The 19,940-nt window shown below is 42.8% G+C and overlaps 1 protein-coding gene across 5 annotated transcripts in view; it reads left to right on the top strand.

Annotated features, from left to right (window-relative positions):
- The first annotated feature begins 386 nt into the window (after positions 1 to 386).
- Positions 387 to 19,940, top strand: part of sptan1 (spectrin alpha, non-erythrocytic 1) — a 105,874-nt gene continuing 86,320 nt past the window's right edge. For 4 of the 5 annotated variants that reach the window (XM_061747959.1, XM_061747958.1, XM_061747957.1 and 1 more), the window contains exons 1-2: positions 387 to 541; positions 18,294 to 18,536. In XM_061747959.1, the coding sequence (XP_061603943.1) occupies positions 18,300 to 18,536 (237 nt within the window). In that variant the 5' untranslated portion in view covers positions 387 to 541; positions 18,294 to 18,299. The remainder of the gene's footprint in view (positions 542 to 18,293; positions 18,537 to 19,940) is intronic. The other variant, XM_061747956.1, reaches the window with a different exon arrangement.

Here is a 19,940-nt window from a genome sequence, read left to right as displayed (position 1 = left end):
TTGTTTAACACATTTAGATGTAAATGCCATGAAATAAAAGATGGAATTCTGAACTTTTGTCTCATATTCATTCTTTTGATCAGCAACCCAAATGTCTTCAGTATACAACAAAAACAATGAAATTGACCTTGCCGTTCCAATACTTTTGGAGGGGACTGTGTATGGAGCCAGCATGACTTAGCACCAAACAGGTCAGGTTAAAAAAAACTGAGACCTGTTTTATTTGTATTACCTCGGTACGTAGAGAGTCAAACATATTAGACGTATCTGTCAAAGTTATAAGATATTAGATTGTATATCCTGGATAAATATGTCGGGCATAAACTATAGACTGTACACTAAATGTGCAATGGTTTCTATTTGTTAACGTCATCCTGCACAGCTTCCGGTCCATGTTGGTGCAGCAAAACTGACGTCACACTGTTGGGGGGGGGAAAAAAAACAAAAAGACGACGCAAACAACAGTCATTCTTCGACGACTTACCGTACCGGACAACGACAACGCTACTTCTTTGTACGCTGGTTCAAAAAACAGAAAGAGGTAGGAATTATTATTATTGAAGACTCATACTTCTTTTGTCATGTGTATTATATAACAGGCAGGTTTAATGGCAATTGCGTACACGGGTTATCATCTCTTAATCTTTATGTCCGTCTGGCGCTAGCTTGGCAGCTAACGCTACCAAGCGGCTTGTGTTTCAATATTACTAAAATATTTAGTCGATGTAAATCAGTCAGATCGCGAAGTATGTGATGGCCTGATAAACCCGTTTTCCACATTTATTTTTTTTTAGGGGGGGGGGGCGGGGGGGCTGACAACATTCGTCTGATGTTTTAGTTCAGTGGATGTTGATTGTACCTATGTATTAAAGATCACATACGACCAAACTCTCTGAAACTGAACACATGGTAGTTTTCGCATCTGTCCGTCGTTGAGGTAAGCTAGAAGAGTTTGGCCGTTTTACTGTAATATCATTTTTCTAGCTTTTAAGTCCAGGACATTTTCATTGGGACTTGAAAATATCTGACACTGCAGTTTTTGTATTGCATATATAAGTGCAATTTCATCGGAAGAATTTTACGTTTGAGTTTTAATTTTATTGAAGAATTTGGGCGTTTGTAGATTGAATGAAGCAAAAGGTCTTTGACTGAGCAGAAGCTTGTCGGCCATTTCAAATGGGGAACCGCCCAGCGGAGGTGCATTGCTGCAGTTTGGCATGGCTGAAGTCCTGCATTGATACACTGTGCATGATCACTGTTAATGATTGACACGTTTCCTCAGTGTAAGCGTTCTGAATTGTGTAAAATAAAAAATAAAAAATAGGAACTATACTTTTTGGTGGAGAAGTATAAAAATAAAAAAATGTCGCCGTTGACATTATTTTCGGGTGGGGAACTTTACAAAGAGCTCCAATAGGGGCGATTCACGGTTCTGACTGTTGGGAGTGTTCAATGCCCCATCCGAATGTCAAATTCCTCACTTCCTTCTAATCGAGCCGTTCTTATCACATTTAGGCAGAGGTGGGTAGGAACGGGCTACATTTAGTCGGTTACATTTAAGTAACATTTTGGATAAATTGTGCTTGTCAGAGTAGTTTTCATGAACCATACTTTTTACTTTTACTAAAGTATTTGTTGAGAAGAAACGGTAGTTTTACTCCATTACAGTGATCTACATGCCGCTCACTACTTAATAATAATAATAATGTATTAATTAAGTGTTCTTCCGTCCATCGTTCTGTTGGGGGACTTCAATGCTGATGTGGTCAATGACAGTGAGACCTGGAAGGACGTGATTGGGAGGAACGGCCCCCCTGATCAGAACCCAAGCGGTGTTCTGTTATTGGAACTCTGTGCTCACCACAGATTGTCAGATTGTCCATAACGAACACCATGTTCAAGCATAAGGGTGTCCACGCGTGCACTTGGCACCAGGACACCCAAGGTCGCAGTTCGATGATCAACTTTGTGGTCGTGTCATCGGACTCTCGGTCGCATGTCTTGGACACTTGGGTGAAGAGAAGGGCGGAGCTGTCAACCGATTACCACCTGGTGGTGAGTCGGCTACGATGGTGGGAAAAGATGCCAGTCTGACCTGGCAGGCCCAAACATATTGTGAAGGTCTGCTGGGAACGTCTGGCAGAATCCCTTGTCAGAAAGAGTTTCAACTCCGACCTCCGACAGAACTTTGCTCATGTTCCGTGGGAGGCGGGGGACATCGAGTCAGAGTCACATTCCGCGCTTCCATTGCTGAGACCATAAGGCGGCCTATCATGACAGCAATCCCCGAGCTCCTTGGTGGACGCCAATGGTGTGGGATGCTGTCAAGCTGAAGAAGGAGTCCTATCAGGCCTTTTTGGCCTGTGGGACTCCTGAGGCAGCTGATTGGTACCTGCTGGCCAAGCAGAAAGCAGCTTTGTTGGTCGCTGAAGCAAAAACGTGGGCATTGGTGAGGCCATGAAGAAAGACTTCTGGACGGCTTCGAGGAAATTCTGGTCCACCATCTGGCGTCTGAGGAGGGGGAAGCATTGCACTATTAACATTGTGTATAGTGGGGATCGGGCGCTACTGACCTTGACTTGGGATGTTGTGAGTCGGTGGGAAGAATACTTCGAAGACCTCCTCAATTCCACTGACATGCCTTCCCATGAGGAAGCAGAGTCTGGGATCTCTGAGGCGGGCTTTCCTATCTCTGGTGTTGAGGTCACAGAGTTAGTTAAAAAGCTCCTTGGTGGCAAGGCCCGGGGGGTGGATGAGATTCACCCGCAGTTCCTAAAAACTCTGGATGTTGTAGGGCTGTCCTGGTTGACACGCCTATGCAGCATCGAGTGGACATCGGGGACAGTGCCTCTGGATTGCCAGACTGTGGTGGTGGTCCCCGGAGGGTGTGTTCCAACTGTTGGGGGATCACATTCCTCAGCCTCCCTGGTAAGGTCTATTCAGGGTGCTTTTGAGGAGGGTTCGCCGGGAAGTTGAATCTCAGATTCAGGAGGAGCAGTGTGGTTTTCGTCCTGGTTATGGAACATGTGGACCAGCTCAACACCCTTGGCAGGGTACTCAAGGGTGCATGGGAGTTTGCCCAACTAGTCTACATGTCTTTTGTGGACTTGGAGAAGGCGTTCGACCGTGTCCCTCGGGGCGTGCTGTGGGGAGTGCTTCGGGAGTATGGGGTACCGAACCCCCTGATATGGACTCGTTTCCGGTGAGGGTTGGACTCTGCCAAGGCTGCCCTTTGTCACCGATTCTGTTCATTACTTTTATGGACAGAATTTCTCGGCACAGCCGAGGCGTAGAGCGGGTCCAGTCCGGTTCCTCCGCATTGAGAGGAGCCAGATGAGGTGGCTTGGGCATCTGATTAAGATGCCTCCTGGGCGCCTCCCTGGTGAGGTGGTCCGGGCACGTCCCACCGGAGGAAACCCAGGGGATGACCCAGGACATGCTGGAGAGACGGTCTCCCGGCTGTCCTCGGGATCCCCCCGGAGGTGGATGCAGTGGCTGGGGAGAGGGAAGTCTGGGAGTGCCTGCTAAAGCTACTGCCTCCGTGACCCGACCTGATAAGCGGAAGACAATGGATGGATGGATGGAAGTGTGCTATCTATTTTTAGATTTCCATTTTCGACTTCCACATCGGGTGCAGTTGTTCCAATCCACCGTGATTACCACAGTGATGTTTGACTCAAGTTCACCAATCAAACGACACAAGAAAGTCACGTCCGCAAAAAGTCTTCCATTGGGCTTCGCGGGCGACTCGAATTTATATTAACAGACTACGAAAAAAAACAGATTTAGCATGCAGTGTAGTTTTTTTCACTGCCCAAACTTGGATATTTGGAACTTGGAAACCGGAGTGCCTGGTGAAAACCCACGCAGGCACGGGGAGAACATGCAAACTCCACGGAAGCGGGGCCGGGGATTGAAGCCCGGTCCTCAGAACTGTGAGGGAAACGCTCTAACCAGTCGGTCACCGTGCCGCCAGATTGCATTTATGTTTAAGTGATATTGTTCAGGAATATCTGAATTTTCACATTCATATTTAATTTTTTATTTTATTTGATATTCATGCTCTGATTTAAAAATAAATAAATTAATCAGAAGTTACTCACTAGTTCCTCAGTACTTGTCCTTTTTTTCACGGAGTACTTTCTTACTCGAGTAATTTGGCTGACTACTTTTTCCTTTACTTGAGTCATATTCTAAAGTAACAGTACTCTTACTTGAGTACAATATCTGGCTACTAAATCCACCTCTGCATTCAGGAGCAACTATAATGAGCTGTCAGTTTAATGAAATATTTTCTTGAAGTCAGTTTCCTCACTAAATAAATATACAATGTATAAATATATACAGTGGGTACGGAAAGTATTCAGACCCCCTTAAATTTTTCACTGTTATATTGAAGCCATTTGCTAAAATCATTTAATTGTTTCCCTCATTAATGTACACGCAGCTCCCCATATTGACAGAAAAAAATGGAATTGTTGAAAATTTTGCAGATTTATCAAAGAAAAACTGGAATATCCCACAGCCTTAAGTATTCAGACCCTTTGCTGTGACATTTATATTTAACTCGACTGCTGTCCATTTCTTCTGATAAGCCTTGAGATGGTCCTACACCTTCATTAGAGTCCAGCTGTGTTTGTTTATACTGATTGGACTAGATTAGGAAAGCCACACACCTGTCTATATAAGACCTGACAGGTCACAGTGCATGTCAGAGCGAATCTTGAGCTAAAAGGAACTGCCTGAAGAGCTCAGAGACAGAATTGTTGCAAGGCACAGATCTGGCCAAGGTTACAAAAAAATTTCTGCTGCGCTTAAGGTTCCTAAGAGCACAGTGGCCTCAATCATCTTTAAATGGAAGACGTTTGGGACAACCCGGCCAAACTGAGCAATCGGGGGAGAAGAGGCTTGGTCAGAGAGGTAAAGAAGAACCCAAAGATCACTGTGGCTGAGCTCCAAAGATGCAGTTGCGAGATGGGAGAAAGTTCGAGAAGGCAACCATCATTGCAGCCCTCCACCAGTCGTGGCTTTATGGCAGAGTGGCCCGACGGAAGCCTCTCCTCAGTGCAAGACACATGAAAGCCCGCATGGAGTTTGCTAAAAACACCTGAAGAACTCCAAGATGGTGAGAAATAAGATTCTCTGGTCTGATGAGACCAAGATGACACTTTTCCCCCTTAATTCTAAGCGGTATGTGTGGAGAAAACCAGGCACTGCTCATCACCTGTCCGAGACGGTCCCAACAGTGAAGCATGACCACCATGCAGCATCATGCTGGGGGGTGTTTTTGAGCTGCAGGGGCAGGACAATCGAAGGAAAGCTGAATGAGGTCAAGTACAGGGATATCATGGACAAAAAACTCGAGTGCTCAAGACCTCAGACTGGGCTGAAGGTTCACCTTCCAACAAGACAATGACCCTAAGCACACAGCTAAAATAACGAAGGAGTGGCTTCAGAACAACTCTGTGACTGTTCATGAATGGCCCAGCCAGAGCTCTGCCAGAACTGGAGAGGATCTGCGAGGAGAAATGGCAGAGGATCCCCAAATGTAGGTATGAAAAACTTGTTGCATCCCCAAAAAGACTCAAAGCTCAAAAGGGTGCTCCTACTAAATACTGAGCAAAGGGTCTGAGTACTTATGGCTGTGTAATATTTAAGTTTTTATTTTTTAATAAATCTGCAAAAAATTCATTTCTTTTTTTTCTGTCAATATGGGGTGCTGTGTGTACATTGAGGGAAAAAATGAACTTTAATTATTTTCGCAAATGGCTGCAATATAACAAAGAGTGAAAAGGTTCAGGGGGTCTGAATATTTTCCGGACCCATTGTACACCTACTGTTGCTGACTCATTTAATCCTCACCGGAATAATAGTTGGTCTTAGGCAAGTTTTTTTTTTTTTAAATATATATTTATTTTTTTATTCCAAGTCATCATTATTACAATAATAGTAATAGCAGTAAAATAAATACAATATCATGTTCTCATTGATTATGCAAGAAGAGCTCCTTTCACATTAGCGTTTGGGATGCAGGTGGTTTTGTTGCGCCGCCTACATGTGTGAAGGTGTTTATCGATGTGTGAGAGAGGATTGCAGGGTGGCTGTTGCTAGTTCGAGTCCTGGCTCCGACTGTCCGCTGTCGAAATGTCCTTGGGCAAGACACTGAACCCTAAATTGCCTCTAGCTTAGCATTGTAAATGAGAGTGTTCTTTATTGCCTGAACCTAGTTAAACAAAGGTCATTGTCATGATCGAAGTCTCCAACGACCAACCAAAATAGGTTCCTTTGCTCAACGAAGGTTGCAAAACACTCGTCTAACGATTACTCTCCTAAATAAAAGCTCCAGTTGTGAAATAAGTCTTATAATGCACATAGACTGACATGTTTCACAATTCATATCTAATTGGGGTAGAGGAGTGATTATTGTGTATTATTACTATTATTTATTTATCACCTGATGATAGTCAAACTTAAATGAGCACAGCTCATGCGTGACATGGATACTATTCTCATCTTTTTGACTCCAAACACCAGCAAAATGGATTTAATTTGAAACGACCAGGATGTGCTTTAACTGCCGACTTCCAGCTTTAATTTGAGGGCATTTACATCCAAATCAGGTCAACGGTGTAGGAATTATAACTGTTCGTGTATATCCACCATGCTGGCTGTGCTAAATGCTAGCATCACATATCCGTGGGTTACTGAAATAGGTCTGACACACATCACGCAATACCGAATTAGGATTCACAAACGTATATACCGTTGGAGGTTTGTTTCAGCACAAACCTATTTTTTCCTACCCTACAATGCTGCACTGGAGCCAAAGAAATGCTAAAAACAAATGTCTTTAGGATGAACGTAAAGGTTCTGGGAAATACAGTTTTCAATGTAAGATCACCATGCATGGACAGTGCTACAAACGCGCATTGTTACTACGTTAACCAGAATTCAACACTGGCTCCGGCCGGTCGAAAGACTTAATTGGGTGTGTTTGATCTAATTCTCGCGTTTAGTCGTGCTGGGACTCAGCCTCTTAATCTCCATTCGTTATTCTTATTGACAGTAACAAATGACTAGCGAATCTAAATAGACACTTTACTCCTTGTAGTGTTCTAGCATAATATTCCAACAAATGAAAAATCAAATGTGATTATTTGAAAACAATCGATTGAACCGGTAAGAGAGTACACACTGCACTGTTTTGCCTGACGGATTTTAGCTGCCGTGTCTCCCTCCTTAAAAGTATTGTTTTTGTTTGAAATGGTTTACTTTAACGAGGGTCCCTCGCCATACTTTGGCCAAAGGTAGAAGCCTGCGTCTTTTGTTTTGCTGTTCTCTGTGCAGTAAATCCCCCCTGCCTTTGACCAAGCTGCTGCCTTTGTAGCTAGCCTGCTGGCTACTTAGCTTAGCCAGCAGGCCTAGCTGCTCTCGCCTTCTTTGACGCTGTGTTGGATAAAGTTTCTCCCGTTTTCCCATTGGGCGGCCTGGAGGGTGTAGCGTCGCTGGTTCGCATCCCCACCCAAGCCCATGTCATCATTGTGTCCCTCTGCCAGACACTTAACCCACATTGCCTCCAAATGAATTTGGTTGTGGGAAACCCCCTGGGAATACCCTGCGATTTGCTGGCAACCAGTTCAGGGTGTACCCCGCCTGCTGCCCGTTGATAGCTGAGATAGGCTCCAGCACTCCCGCGATCCTTGTGAGGATAAGCGGCTCAGAAAATGGATGGATGAATTTGGTTGGATGTTTGGTGGTGGGGCGGCACGGTGGCCGACTGGTTAGAGTGTTAGCCTCACAGTTCTGAGGACTGGGGTTCAATCCCCGGCCCCGCCTGTGTGGAGTTTGCATGTTCTCCCCGTGCCTGCGTGGGCTTTCTCCGGGCACTCCGGTTTCCTCCCACATTCCAAAACATGCATGAATTGGAGACTCTAAATTGCCCGTAGGTGTGGATGTGAGTGCGAATGGTTGTTTGTTTGTATGTGCCCTGCGATTGGCTGGCAACCAGTTCAGTGTGTAACCCGCCTCCTGCCCGATGATAGCTGGGATAGGCTCCAGCACGCCTGCGACCCTAGTGAGGAGAAGCGGCTCAGAAAATGGATGGACGGTTTGGTGGTGGTCGGAGGGGCCGTAGTCGCAGAATGGCAGGCACGCTTCCATCAGCGTGCCCGAGGGCAGCTGTGGCTACTCAAGTTGCTTACCACAACCAGGGTGTGACTGAGGGGTGAATGCAAAATTCCCAGCCAGAGCACAGACTTGAATCCGATCGAACATCTATGAAGAGATCTGAAAATGGCTGTGCACTGACGCTCCCCATTCAACCTGCAAAAAGGAATGGGCGAAACTGCCCAAAGATAGGTGTGCCAAGCATATGGCATCATATTCAAAAAGACTTGAGGCTGTGATGACTGCCAAAGGTGCATTGAGCAAAGGCTGTGAATAAAAACTTCATTATGGGGTGGTATGTGGAGAATTTTAAATCATTGTTTATCCTTTTTGGGATGAGGTTGCAACATAAAAAGTTAACATTTATGTTTATTTCACATTCATGGTTGATTTATGTTACTACAGTAGGGCAAAAAAGTATTTAGTCAGCCACCAATTGTGCAAGTTCTCCCACTTAAAAAGATGAGGCCTGTAATTTTCATCATAGGTATACCTCACCTATGACAGACAAAATGAGAAAAGAAAATTTTTCTTTTTTTTGTTTTTGTTTGTTTTGTTTTTAAATTTACAAGCAAATTATGGTGGAAAATATGTATTTGTCAACAACAGAAGTTAATCTCTTGGGCGGCACGGTGCCCGACTGGTTAGAGCGTCAGCCTTACAGTTCTGAGGTCCCACCTGTGTGGAGTTTGCATGTTCTCCCCGTGCCTGCGTGGGTTTTCTCCGGGCACTCCGGTTTCCTCCCACATCCCAAAAACATGCATGAATTGGAAACTCTAAATTGCCCATAGGTGTGAATGTGAGTGCAAATGGTTGTTTGTTTGTATGTGCCCTGCGATTGGTTGGCAACCAGTTCAGGGTGTACCCCGCCTCCTGCACGATGATAGCTGGGATAGGCTCCAGCGCGCCCGCGACCCTAGTGAGGAGAAGCGGCTCAGAAAATGGATGGATGGATGAAAAGTTAATCTCAATACTTTATGTACCCTTTGTTGGCAATGACAGAGGTCAAACGTTTTCTGTAAGTCTTCACACACTGTTGCTGGTATTTTGGCCCATTCCCCCATGCAGATCTCCTCTCGAGCAGTGATGTTTTGTGGCTGTCGCTGGGCAACAGAGACTTTCTACTCTCTCCAAAGGTTTTCTATAGGGTTGAGAGCTGTAGACTGGCTAGGCCACTCCAGGAGCTTGAAATGCTTCTTACGAAACCACTTCTTCGTTGCCCGGGCGGTGTGTGTGGGATCATTGTCATGCTGAAAGACCCAGCCATGTTTCATCTTTAATGCCCTTGCGGATGCAAGGAGGTTTTCACTCAAAATCTATATAGCCCCATTAATTATTTCCTTTACACGGATCTGTCGTCCTGGTCCCTTTGCAGGAAAAAAAAACAGCACCAAAGCATGATGTTTCCACCCCCATGCTTAACAGTAGATATGGTGTTCTCCAGAGAATTTTCTTGCTCATGGTCTGAGAGTCCTTCAGGTGCCTTTTGTGGCAAACTCCAGGCGGGCTGGCATTTGCCTTTTACTGGCTTCCGTCTGGGCACTCTACCATACAGGCCTAATTGGTGGAGTGCTGCAGAGATGGTTGTCCTTCTGGAAGGTTATCCTCTGTCCACATAGGACTGCTGGAGCTCTGACAGAGTCACCGTTGGGTTCTTGGTCACCTCCCTGACTCAGGCCCTTCTCCCCTGATTGCTCAGTTTAGACGGGTGGCCAGCTCTAGGAAGAGTGCTGGTGCTTCAGAACTTGTTCCATTTACGGATTATGGAGGCCACTGTACTCATTGGAACCTTCAAAGCAGCAGAAATGTTTCTGTACCCTTCCCCAGATTTGTGCCTCGAGACAATCCTTTTGTCTGAGGTCTACAGACAATTCCTTTGCCTTCATGCTTGGTTTGTGCTTTGACATGCACTGTCACCTGTGGGACATTATATAGACAGGTGTGTGCGAACGCGACTAAATACGATGCTGTGCCGCGGCAGGTGAACATTCGCTTGGTGTCCGTTGTCAGCAATCACATGATGTTGCGAAACACCAAAATAAGTGATTTGGGTGGTAGAGACACTGGAACCGCGTTATAGCAGAAATGAGCAAAGTTTGAAGAGCAAAATAGCAGGCAAATTAGTACGCGTTTATCCAGGGACCGGAAACCGAAAATGAATTAGTACGTCACCGCTGCTACGTCACTTGAGAAAATGAACCTATAATTTAAGAGTACATTAATAAATCCTTATAAGATAACCTTTATTAGTCCCACAACGGGGAAATTTGCATACTTTCAGCAGCAATAGTGAATACAAAAATAGGATGCAAGACCTTTGGCTGTAAATGCGTCCGCCATTCCAAGGTTGCTGCAATAATTACTTTAAAATAACAAATATTTAAGCCATAATTTATTAACAAATACGATTATAAGAGTATAATGATTACGTTGTGAAATTGAACAGCATGCTGATTTTGTTTAATTTTTTTTAAAATATGGAAAAGTCAGAAAAATTGTTCTGGAAGCGAATTTCTTTAGGTTGAAAGCTCTGCAGTCATAGCCATAAATTCAAATGTACTAATAATTGGCATGGTTTTATTTTTATTTATTTCTATATTTGCATTAATGTAGTGTTGCATTTCTTTTTTTGTATGAAAAGTGCTTACAAATCAAATCTGTTTGATTGATCGATAATTTATTTCGGTGTTTCAGTTTTTGGATTTGGGTTCCTCAGTTTTGGGTTTTGGTGAAGAATTGTCTTTTTGGTGCATCACTAATATCAACTAGTCCACATGATCTGGCCAAAGATATGTGACTGTGTAATTCAGAGAGAAGAAAGTTGACGTGGCTGAGTGTCTCTCCCTCTGCACCGTGAAGCTTATCGGCTTGCACAAACACAGATATCTGTAAATATAGAGAAACCATCAAAACCACACCTAAGATGAGGGTTGTGGATTTACATTTTTATTTATTTTTGGGTGTGGATTTTCTGAAAAAAAGAAAGTTATCACACAACTTTAAAATACTTGATTTATTAAATTCATGTGTCTCTTATAATTTATTAACTAAAATATTACAGAATTTCAAGTCAAATAATGTGGCCATATTAAAAGACTTGTTCGCGACCAAACAAAACATTTGAAGGTTCCATTTATTGTCAGATTTTGACCTGACCATGGAAAGAGAGGTCAGCAAATTCCAACAACAGCCCAGCTTTAGCATCTGAATGTAGATTTGATGGCTTTGCAAATTGTAAGACAAAAGCAAGGCAGAAGAATGGAAATGTGTGGACATTGGGTGAGTGTGGTCAGCAAGATGGCTGCTGCTAAAAATACAAAATAGCCAGACAACAAACCCTATGCAGTTACTTAAGTTACATACTTTAGATATAAAAGCTTTATTTATAGAGCACTTTAACCACCACAGCTTTAACAAAGCGCTATAATAATCATCATTATTATTAGTATTAAGTATATTTTTTAAGAGTTAAAAATGTGTTTGTTTCATGAAGAAATAACGTATTTGTAACAGTGGGTTAGGGCTTGATTTAATAAATACAGGACAGTGCGCACACTATAGTTGCAGGTAAAAAATAACCATATATGCAGTGTCGGGCTGCCGTTTATTTTTTTAAAGCTTTGTTATTCTCTCAAAAATCCCCTTGCTGTTCGTCTGTTGTCTACCTTCTGACGTTAATGTACATGCACAGTAGTGGTAATCCAGGCCTTTTTTGGAAATAAATTTTTTTGGGGCGATTACTTGAGTGAATGAATAGTCGATAATCAATTCTAAAAATATTTGATAGTGACAGTCCTAATGCCCACCCAATGTAGGTAATTTTACATCATGATAACGATATATCCCAATACAGTATTATTCCCTTAAATTATATGAAATAACTGGCAATTGTCTATTCTTTTTTTCATCATTTGTTCGTAAAATACATTTTTATGGAACACACATTTATAAAAGATTAATAAAATGTAAACAATTATCCAATGGCTAAATAAATATCTGGTAGTACAACAGTAAAGTGCAAATAATTAAAATAAATACAACACAGTAGTGTTGCACCAAGTACCAGTACGGGACCGCAAATATTTTGATGTAAAAAATAGCACGTTTTTTTTTTTTAGGACTGGTACTTTTAAAAAGACTAAATAAAAACATGCGCAACAGTGCTCCTATGGTGTCTTACAGGCCAGTACACAAAAAGCTCAAGGACTTACAGTGGGGCAAAAAGTACTTGGTCAGCCACCAATTGTGCAAGTTCTCCCACTTAAAAAGATGAGAGAGGCCTGTAATTTTCATCATAGGTGTACCTCACCTGTGAGACACAAAATGAGGAAAATCCAGAAAATCACATTCTGATTTTTAAGAATTTAGTAGCAAATTATGGTGGAAACTAAGTATTTGGTCAACAACAAAAGTTCATCTCAGTACAATGACAGAGGTCTTCACGAGGTTTTCACACACTGTTGCTGGTATTTTGGCCCATTCCTCCATGCAGATCTCCTTCAGAGCAGTGATGTTTTGGGGCTGTCGCTGGGCAACACAGACTTTCAACTCCCCCCGCTAAGATTTTCTATAGGGTTGAGATCTGGAGACTGGCTAGACCACTCCAAAACCTTGAAATGTTTCTTACGAAGCCACTCCTTCTTTGCCCGTGCAGTGTGTTTGGGATCATTATCGTGCTGAAAGACCCAGCCATGTTTCATCTTCAATGCCCTTGCTGACTGAAGGAGGTTTTCACTCAAAATCTCACAATACATGGCCCCATTCATTCTTTCCTTTACACGGATCAGTCGTCCTGGTCCCGTTGCAGGAGAAACAGCCCCAAAGCATTCATGTTCTTTATGCAACTCAGCATTCTTTCTCCTCCAGACATGACAAGTTGAGGTTTTACCAAAAAGTTATATTTTGGTTTCATCTGACCATATGACATTCTCCCAATTCTCTTCTAGATCATCCAAATGCTCTCGAGCAAACTTCATACGGGCCTGGACATGTACTGGCTTAAGCAGGGGGACACGCCTGGCACTGCAGGATTAGAGTCCCTGGCGGCGTAGTGTGTTACTGATGGTAGCCTTTGTTACTTTGGTCTGAGCGCGCTGCAGGTCATTCTCTTGATCCCACCGTGTAGTTCTGGGATTTTTACTCACCGTTCTTGTGATAATTCTTTTGTTCTGTTCGGCTGTTAGGTCAAGCAGAATGGAGGATCTGTATCCCTTTTATGCCGGAATAGTTTTACTGTGTCACAGCAGAGTTTTTAAGCTTCTGCTGTGGTTTCTTAGTATTATAATTGATGTTTATTGAGAGTTTCAATAGCACTCACCATAAATAAATTGAAACATTTACAGTTAATCCATATGATCGGTATCGGCAGTGATCGGCAGATCTCACTCATGGATATCGATACTGGAATCGGCAGCAAAAAACTGATCAGAGCACACCTTTAATTATACATAGTGTGCACAGCATCAAGACAATAGATAAAGCATTGTTGGAATGTCAATGCTAAGTAAATATAATAATTTTGTAATTGATTTATTCTTGTCAGTATTATTATTATTGATTTTAGTGAGGTTAGTACTAGGCTTTACACGATCAGGATTTTTGGGGACGATCACCGATAAGCAAGTTTAAAAATACGATAACCGATCACCGATCCAATCACAAGATGGAGCAAAGTGTCTATTGAAATGACTTGTTCATTTACTGTATATACTTGTGTACTTAATTGCTCAAAAAAATTATATTTACAATAAATAATGTATCTTTGTTCATCTATTTATGTCAGTCAGGCATAGTGACAGACAGAACAGATGAATGGTATTCCATTAGATAGTACATACAGTAATTAATGTAGCCACTTATTGTGACATTTTTGTTTGTTGGTGTGCCGTCAGATTTTGCAATTGTAAATATATGCCTTGGCTCCATAAAGGTTGGAAGTCACTGCTCTAGTCAGATCATGTATTCTAATCAATCAGGTCAAACCAACATTACAACATGACATAAATAATGGGTGCTAACTGACTGTAATTAAATTACTTCACACACCAAAACCTTAGCGCATGATTCGACAGAACGGCGGCATGTTCACTTACAACAGTTGGTGCTAGCACTGGCTAGCTAGGCTAAATAACGTTTTGTTGCCTGCTGGCAAGCCGTATCGTATTAAAAGTATGTGACCATACCTCAAGCAAGCCTTAAATGTCCTCTCCTGAGCACCGGTGACCACCAACACACGTTTTCCCCCACTTTGTTCTTATAAACACATGGCACAATCCATTATTGTTGTCGGCGCCATGGTGACGAGTGTATCCGGTTTGAGCGTTTGAGTTGACAAGATGACAAGAAGCCCAGTGATCATAAAAAACGGGATGTGGTGATATCGGAATCTTCTTCTTCTTTTCCTTTCGGCTTGTCCCGTTAGGGGTCGCCACAGCGCGTCATCCTTTTCCATGAGAGCCTATCTCCTGCATCCTCCTCTCGAACACCAACTGCCATCATGTCTTCCCTCACGACATCCATCAACCTTCTCTTTGGTCTTCCTCTAGCTCTCTTGCCTGGCAGCTCCATCCTCATCATCCTTCTACCAATATACTCACTCTCTCTCTCCTCTGGACGTGTCCAAACCATTGAAGTCTGCTCTCTCTAACTTTGTCTCCAAAACATCGAACCTTGGCTGTCCCTCTGATGAGCTCATTTCTAATTTTATCCAACCTGGTCACTCCGAGAGCGAACCTCAACATCTTCATTTCCGCCACCTCCAGCTCTGCTTCCTGTTTTCTCTTCAGTGCCACTGTCTCTAATCCATACATCATGGCTGGCCTCACCACTGTTTTATAAACTTTGCCCTTCATCCTAGCAGAGACTCTTCTGTCACATAACACACCTGACACCTTCCTCCACCCGTTCCAACCTGCTTGGACCCGTTTCTTCACTTCCTGACCACACTCACCATTGCTCTGGACGGTTGACCCCAAGTATTTAAAGTCCTCTACCCTTGCCATCTCTTCTCCCTGTAGCCTCATTCTTCCCCCACCACCCCTCTCATTCATGCACATATATTCTGTTTTACTTCGGCTAATCTTCATTCCTCTTCTTTCCAGTGCATGCCTCCATCTTTCTAACTGTTCCTCCAGCTGCTCCCTGCTTTCACTGCAGATCACAATGTCATCTGCAAACATCATGGTCCACGGGGATTCCAGTCTAACCTCATCTGTCAGCCTATCCATCACCACTGCAAAAAGGAAGGGGCTCAGGGCTGATCCCTGATGCAGTCCCACGTCCACCTTAAATTCTTCTGTCACACCGACAGCACACCTCACCGCTGTTCTGCTGCCCTCGTACATGTCCTGTATTATTCTAACATACTTCTCTGCCACTCCAGACTTCCGCATGCAGTACCACAGTTCCTCTCTGGGTACTCTGTCATAGGCTTTCTCTAGATCTACAAAGACACAATGTAGCTCCTTCTGACCTTCTCTGTACTTTTCCATCAACATCCTCAAGGCAAATAATGCATCTGTGGTACTCTTTCTAGGCATGAAACCATACTGTTGCTCGCAAATACTCACTTCTGTCCTGAGTCTAGCCTCCACTACTCTTTCCCATAACTTCATTGTGTGGCTCATCAACTTTATTCCTCTATAGTTGCCACAGCTCTGCACATCACCTTTGTTCTTAAAAATGGGCACCAGTACACTTTTCCTCCATTCCTCAGGCATCTTCTCACGCACTAGAATTCTATTGAACAAGCTGGTCAAAAACTCCACAGCCACCTCTCCTAGATGCTTCCATACCTCCACAGGAATGTCATCAGGACCAACTGCCTTTCCATTTTTCATTCTCTTTAATGCCTTTCTAACTTCCCCCTTACTAATCATTGCCACTTCCTGGTCCACCACACACATGTCATCATATGCCTCTTGTTTTGCCTTTGCCACCTCTACCTTTGCCCTGTGTCGCATCTCAATGTATTCCTTTCGCCTCTCCTCGGTCCTCTCAGTGTCCCACTTCTTCTTAGCTAACCGTTTTCCTTGTACGATTTCCTGTACTGTGAGGTTCCACCACCAAGTCTCCTTCTCTCCTTTCCTGCCAGAAGATACACCAAGTACTCTCCTGCCTGCTTCTCTGATCACCTTGGCTGCAGTGGTCCAGTCTTCTGGAAGCTCTTCCCGTCCACCGAGAGCCTGTATCACCTCTTCCCGAAAAGCTGCACAACACTCGTCCTGTCTCAGCTTCCACCACATGGTTCTCTTCTCTGCCTTTGTCTTCCTAATTTTCCTCCCCACCACCAGAGTCATCTTACACACCACCATCCTATGCTGTCTAGCCACACTCTCCCCTACCACTACCTTACAGTTGGTAACCTCCTTCAGATGACATCGTCTGCACAAGATGTAATCCACCTGTGTGCTTCTACCTCCGCTCTTGTAGGTCACCCTATGTTCGTGCCTCTTCTGGAAAAAAGTGTTCACTACAGCCATTTGCATCCTTGTTGCAAAGTCTACCACAATCTGTCCCTCCAAGTTCCTTTCCTGGATGCCTTACTTACCCATCACTTCTTCATCACCCCTATTACCTTCACCAACATGTCCATTACAATCTGCACCAATTACGACTCTCTCTCTGTCTGGGATGCTCAGAACTACATCATCTAGCTCCTTCCAGAATTTGTCTTTCACCTCTAGGTCACATCCTACCTGTGGGGCATAGCCACTAATCACATTACACATAACACCCTCAATTTCAAATTTCAGCCTCATCACTCGATCTGATACTCTTTTCACCTCCAAGACATTCTTAGCCAACTCTTCTTTTAAAATAACCCCGACTCCATTTCTCTTCCCATCTACACCATGGTAAAATAATTTAAACCCTGCCCCTAAACTTCTAGCCTTACTGCCTTTCCACCTGGTCTCCTGGACACACAATATATCAACCTTTCTCCTAATCATCATGTCAACCAACTCCCGAGATTTTCCTGTCATAGTCCCAACATTCAAAGTCCCCACATTCAGTTCTAGGCTCTGTGTTTTCCTCTTCTCTTTCTGCCGAAGAACCCGCTTTCCACCTCTTCTTCTTTGACTTCGACCCACAGTAGCTGAATTTCCAACAGCGCCCTGCAGGTTGACGGCGCCGGTGGCGGACGTTGTTAACCCGGGCCACGACCGATCCGGTATGGAATTCTTTGGATGAACGCTCATATTTGTTTGGCAAGGTTTTAAGCCGGATGCCCTTCCTGACGCAACCCTCTGCATTTATCCGGGCTTGGGACCGGCCTACAGTTTGCACTGACTTGTGCCCCCCATAGGGCTGCATTCCTATTCCTATCCGAATACAAGATTTTATTGTAGTAGTCTGACATATTGCAATCGTGAAAGACCAAATTTGATCTTGTAGTCTGATCTGGGCATTGTTTTAAAAATAACTTTATTTGTGGTCCGATATTTACAGTACTACATCAAAAGACACACAACGAGGCTCAAAAAGGCTTAACATCTGCCCCTGTTTGTATTTGTTCCCTCCTATATTTTTATGTGTGGGCATTAACTGTACGTTAGGCTAGATTGGTATGTATGCATTTTTGTTTCATGAAAGCTTGACTGTGGGTTGTGTGATGAGCAGTGGGCTTCTGGTCATGTTTGCTGTATTGCCACGCTACCTCGGGATTTACCTAGTGTAGTTGCTGTTGTTTATTTAAGCTTGTTCGTCTGCAGGTCAAAAAAGTCTTCGTTTTACTAGTGCACACAATATTACACGGAGGAAAATAAATTACATGATTGGAATTTAGCTCTTAGGGAAATCAAAACTAACAATGTAAATGACACTGTTTTATCGTACGATACTTTTTTTATTTTTTTATATCACACTATATATAGTATGTATCATGTCTATTGTACCTTCTGCCATCTAATGGAAGAGCATTTAACTACACGCTGGCATAGATGCACAAAAATTTATTTGTAATGAATATTCATTTTCAAACAAATTAAGTAAAATTAAAACATTTCCCGTGGCACCTCATTGTCTCTGATTGCACAATAATGTGCCACGGCACTTTGTTTAGGGACTCACTGATTTGCAACACAATATCGGAACATGCATATACTAATCTGTTGTTGTCCTTTTAGAAGAAAATGGAAACGACTGGAGTTAAAGTTCTGGAGACTGCCGAAGACATCCAAGAGCGCCGGCAACAAGTGCTGGATCGCTACAGGCGCTTCAAAGATCTGTCTATCATGCGGCGTCAGAAGCTGGAAGACTCCTACCGTTTTCAGTTCTTCCGCCGCGATGCAGATGAGCTGGAGAAATGGATTCAGGAGAAGTTGCAAATTGCCTCTGATGAGAACTACAAGGACCCCTCTAACCTGCAGGTTCGCCCATCTGTTTTTAGGCAGATTAATTCATCTATTCCATCCTTATCACACGTTGGTGTTAAACACTAGGGGTTCTACATGTCAACCCAAATAAATCCTTCATTATGTAGGTGAGCTAGAACAACAAAGAGTGCCTGGCATTTGTGATTTTTCCCGATATCAATTACCTTAGTTTCTCGTGTATAATACGCACCCATGTATAATAGGCACCCCCAAAGTTGACCTCAAAGTTCTGGAAAACCCTTCGACATATGTATAATGCATTTTTACAATGAATGATTTTGCTTCTATCCATATGATCAAAACATGAAATATCTGTATATTAAAAATGTTTTGTTTTTTTTTAAATAATTTTGAAGTTAAGCACTTTATTTGAACACGTAATACTTGTTTTATTTACTTGCTCTTATTTTGAAATACACAGCCCTACTTTTATTTAGTAAATTAGAAAATACACAGTTGTGCTCATATGTTTGATTACCCAGGCAGAATTTGTAAGATGGGTACAATTCTTTAAAGAAAACATGAAGAACCAGGTAGACCACTTTGAACTTTTATTATGCGATTCAAATTAAACGGTCAAGCATTTCAGAAAAGCATTATAATTAAACAAAACATAACCATAAATAAATTAATGATGGTTGTTCAGTCATCAGTCATATTTAATAATAATTTAAAAAAAACTATATTTCACAAACTATGCCAGGGTATGTAAAGTTATGAGCACAACTGTACCTATATGCAGTCATACGTACTCTTGTCATATTGGAATGAAAGTGAAAGTGTTCATAACCATTAGATGGCGGCATGCATTTCTAAAATGCATTTCTAAAGTTTTTCCAATACCCATGTATAATGTGCACTATTGACTTTTGACAATTTTTTGGGGGGGAAATGCGCATTATACACGAGAAATTACGGTAACTTTTCTAACAATTCACAATTTCTACAACCCCAATTCCAATGAAGTTGGGATTTTGTGTTAAACAAATAAAAACAGAATACAATGATTTGCAAATCATGTTCGACCTATATTTAATTGAATACACTAGAAAGATAAGATGGTTAATGTTCAAACTGATAAACTTTATTATTCTTAGCAAATAATCATTACCTTAGAATTTTATGGTTGCAACACATTCCAAAAAAGCTGGGACCGGGTCATGTTTACCACTGTGTTACATCACCTTACATCACATGCCCGGATCACCTCACCAGGGAGGCGTCCAGGGGGGGCATCCTAAAAAGGAGCAGCATCTCAATTCGGAAGCCCTCTTTGTAGAAATCTTTAAAAAGTCATGGAAAAATAATTGCTGAAAGGGGTATGAACTATGATTATTTGACACAAAAGCACAATAGTCGAAAGATGCTGCGCAAAACTAGACATAATCAGTACGCCCA

Source organism: Phyllopteryx taeniolatus, chromosome 15, assembly GCF_024500385.1.
Source record: "Phyllopteryx taeniolatus isolate TA_2022b chromosome 15, UOR_Ptae_1.2, whole genome shotgun sequence".
Classification (NCBI taxonomy): domain Eukaryota; kingdom Metazoa; phylum Chordata; class Actinopteri; order Syngnathiformes; family Syngnathidae; genus Phyllopteryx; species Phyllopteryx taeniolatus.
This window is presented reverse-complemented; position numbering and strand designations above follow the sequence as displayed.